The sequence below is a fragment of the Halyomorpha halys genome, unplaced genomic scaffold, assembly GCF_000696795.3.
Source record: "Halyomorpha halys isolate HHAL.00 unplaced genomic scaffold, Hhal_1.1 Scaffold279.1, whole genome shotgun sequence".
In the NCBI taxonomy this organism is placed as follows: domain Eukaryota; kingdom Metazoa; phylum Arthropoda; class Insecta; order Hemiptera; family Pentatomidae; genus Halyomorpha; species Halyomorpha halys.
In genome coordinates, this window is record NW_027115598.1 from 28,052 (window position 1) to 30,935 (window position 2,884).

At 34.5% G+C, this 2,884-nt stretch overlaps 1 protein-coding gene across 1 annotated transcript in view; it reads right to left on the minus strand.

Annotated features, from left to right (window-relative positions):
- LOC106680698 (uncharacterized) overlaps positions 1 to 2,884 on the minus strand; it is a 26,817-nt gene that overhangs the window by 12,473 nt on the left and 11,460 nt on the right. Inside the window, exon 5 of the mRNA XM_014420577.2 lies at positions 1,592 to 1,662. Coding sequence (XP_014276063.1) covers positions 1,592 to 1,662 — 71 coding nt within the window. The remainder of the gene's footprint in view (positions 1 to 1,591; positions 1,663 to 2,884) is intronic.

Here is a 2,884-nt window from a genome sequence, read left to right on the forward strand (position 1 = left end):
CTTCCCGCATCCAATCGTTACAATCCAAAATCCTACGTAAAATCCTTGATGCTCCTTATTACGTCACAAATAAACTCATTCATAAAAACCTTAACATCCCATTCGTTGCAGATTTGACCCAGATATGCGTCTTTTTATTCCAAACTCCTTAACCATCCTAACCCATTAATTCTCAATCTTTCATCCTTAACAGTCCCTGATAATCCTCCGAGGCGTCTGAAAAGAAAATGGCCACGGGACCTTCTAGTTTAAATTAATGTTTGAAGTACCACCAATGGGTGGTTCCTTCCCAAGAGTTTCAAGTGTATATGAAACATACAACATATTTACCTATTGTATTATTTTGTACAGTTTGAAATTACAATAAATAAATAATTTAAAAAAAAAACAAAAAAAAATAACAATTAGATTAAGTAAAACGGAATTTAAATAAACATCTAAAACACACGTTTATTTTTGTGTGCTTTGTTTTTGTGGTTATGTGTGTTAAAACCATATTAATTAACCTTACAATTTTAAAATTTGAATATATTACACTTACATATTTTATTATATTAATTTCAATTACTCATTATATACATTTTTTTCGTACGTTTTTTTATATTTATTTCTCTGTCTACATGAGCACTATCTGATTTTCAATAGCATTTTTATCATTTGTTTTGTGCAATGCTTACTTGTACGTATTACGCTTTATCTTCTTTTACTACCATCTAGAAAATAGGGATGCGACGGCCGTGCGGGTTGGAGCTCAGGTCCAAGTGCGCTCGGTTCGGAACCTTTTGGGTTCGATTCCCACCTGGGGCAGTTTAACATCCTCTTTTCGGCGGTACCGAAGAATGAATCTAAGCACTCCCACCTTGGTTAGTACGCGGCGAAAACTCAGGTAGCCGCCAGGGGTTGGCAAAAAGGAACATTAGGCCCACTTGCCGGACTTGTTCCTCCCACCAAATACCAGTACCAGTACCATCTACTTAATTTATTTTTATACTGGATGTACATAGTATATAAAAATAGTACTACATAATATTACTATTTGAGTTTAATTTGACCGCACACGGACCATATTACATTTATAATTTATTTTTTTGTATTTTATCTAGTTTTTGTTTGATATTATTTTATATTTATTTTTTCTGAATTAAGGTTGTTATCTTGTTTTGTCTTACAGCTCTGCTGAAGGCGTGAATTTCAGGTCTAAACGTCGGCACAAAGAAATAAGTTTTAATTATTTCTGTATATTTACTGACCGCAGTCTCGACTATCTTTTCTTAATTTTTAATTTTTTTTATTCCTTTCTTATTCATATAATAACCATATAAGTATGTTTGAAGATATTTTGCTGTATGTTTTATATTTTACCGGTTTATTGCTATTTATTTCACATTGATATTACTTCATCTTATTATTATTATTACTATTAATTTTACCTTGCGAAAATAAAATTGAAAATCCACACACTACTTAGATAATGAATGATTGTTGAATTTGTACTGTGACCTACTATGCATTAATTTGGAAAAATAAAATGATTTAAAATATAATATATGCTCTTAAATAAATTTTAATATTGCAAACAACTGTAATTTACCATCTTTGGAAGTTCATGGTTAAAATAATTCAGGGTATCCAGTTCCAACAATTCTTTTTCTTTTTCCAAACCTGAAATAATAAAATATTTATTGTATATCTAATCTTATCACTTCTTCTAGATTGGTTTTTATATTTAAATAAACAATTTATTGATATGTCTGTATTGATAGCTGGAATTTTGATAAGGGGTCATAGCAAAGGAACCGCAAATGGAAATTGACCCTGCGTGGCAGAACATTAAAAGTAATATATAAATATATGCAGATACCAGGTGTCGCCGGGTACATGCACCCCCATAGGTAGCTCTTATCTCACATCTGGGCTTACTAAAATCCCGAGCAAAGGCGACGACCTCTGTCAAAGTAGGAAGCCGCCTTAATTTGAAGATAAAAAGACCAACCATCATCGAAAGAAAGGTCAATGACCTTCCACCCCCTCTGGAGGGTAAGTAAAAGAGAGTGGGAGCATAGAAGCACCATCGAGAAGAATGGAGATCGGAAGTGTGAAGGAATTTAGAAGTAGAGGGGAGAAAATGGGTAAAAAGAGCAGCAGGGGGGAAGAGACTTGAGAGGTAGTTGAAGTGAGTGGATGAGGAGTTGAGGATCATCCAATGAGCTGAGGACAGTTGACAAGAGTTGAGAGGAGGATGGAGACCATGGGAGGACGGTTGAAGAGGTCACGCATCGCAGAAAGTCGAAGGAGGCCGTAGGCCGCGGAGCGAAGTGTATATGGAGGCTCCGCCGCGAACACTGCCAAACCGACCGACGCACCAAGACAAGTAAGACTATTTTCGTTGTAATTTGAATGGCAATATTAGAATTGATATTTAGAGTCAGTATAAATTACAAAGATCCCAACTGGTACTTCTCAATTCATATTACCACAATTGAAGTTTAAGAAAACAGATCTACCATTAAGAATCCCAGCACAGGTGGTGGTATACCCCATAATAATAATTATAGATATTCATATCTATAATTCCATGGCGAGGGGGGCTATGGTATCTAGTGTTTGAGTTAAATATATTACATACAGATACAGTCTGTTCCCATCAGGAACCGATAGAGATATAATACAAATATATAAAATAAATTATATAAGTACATAGAATATAAATAGCAACAATGAGGTGTAGATAGTTGACCGTAGATTAATGATTGGAGAAGTTTGTCGGGGGATGGAGTCAGCAAAGAACAACATAAATAAATAAAACAATATTTATTTATTTTATGCCGACGTTTCGACCTGAGTTTCAGGTCTTCATCAGGGCTATAGAACAAAAGAGATAACA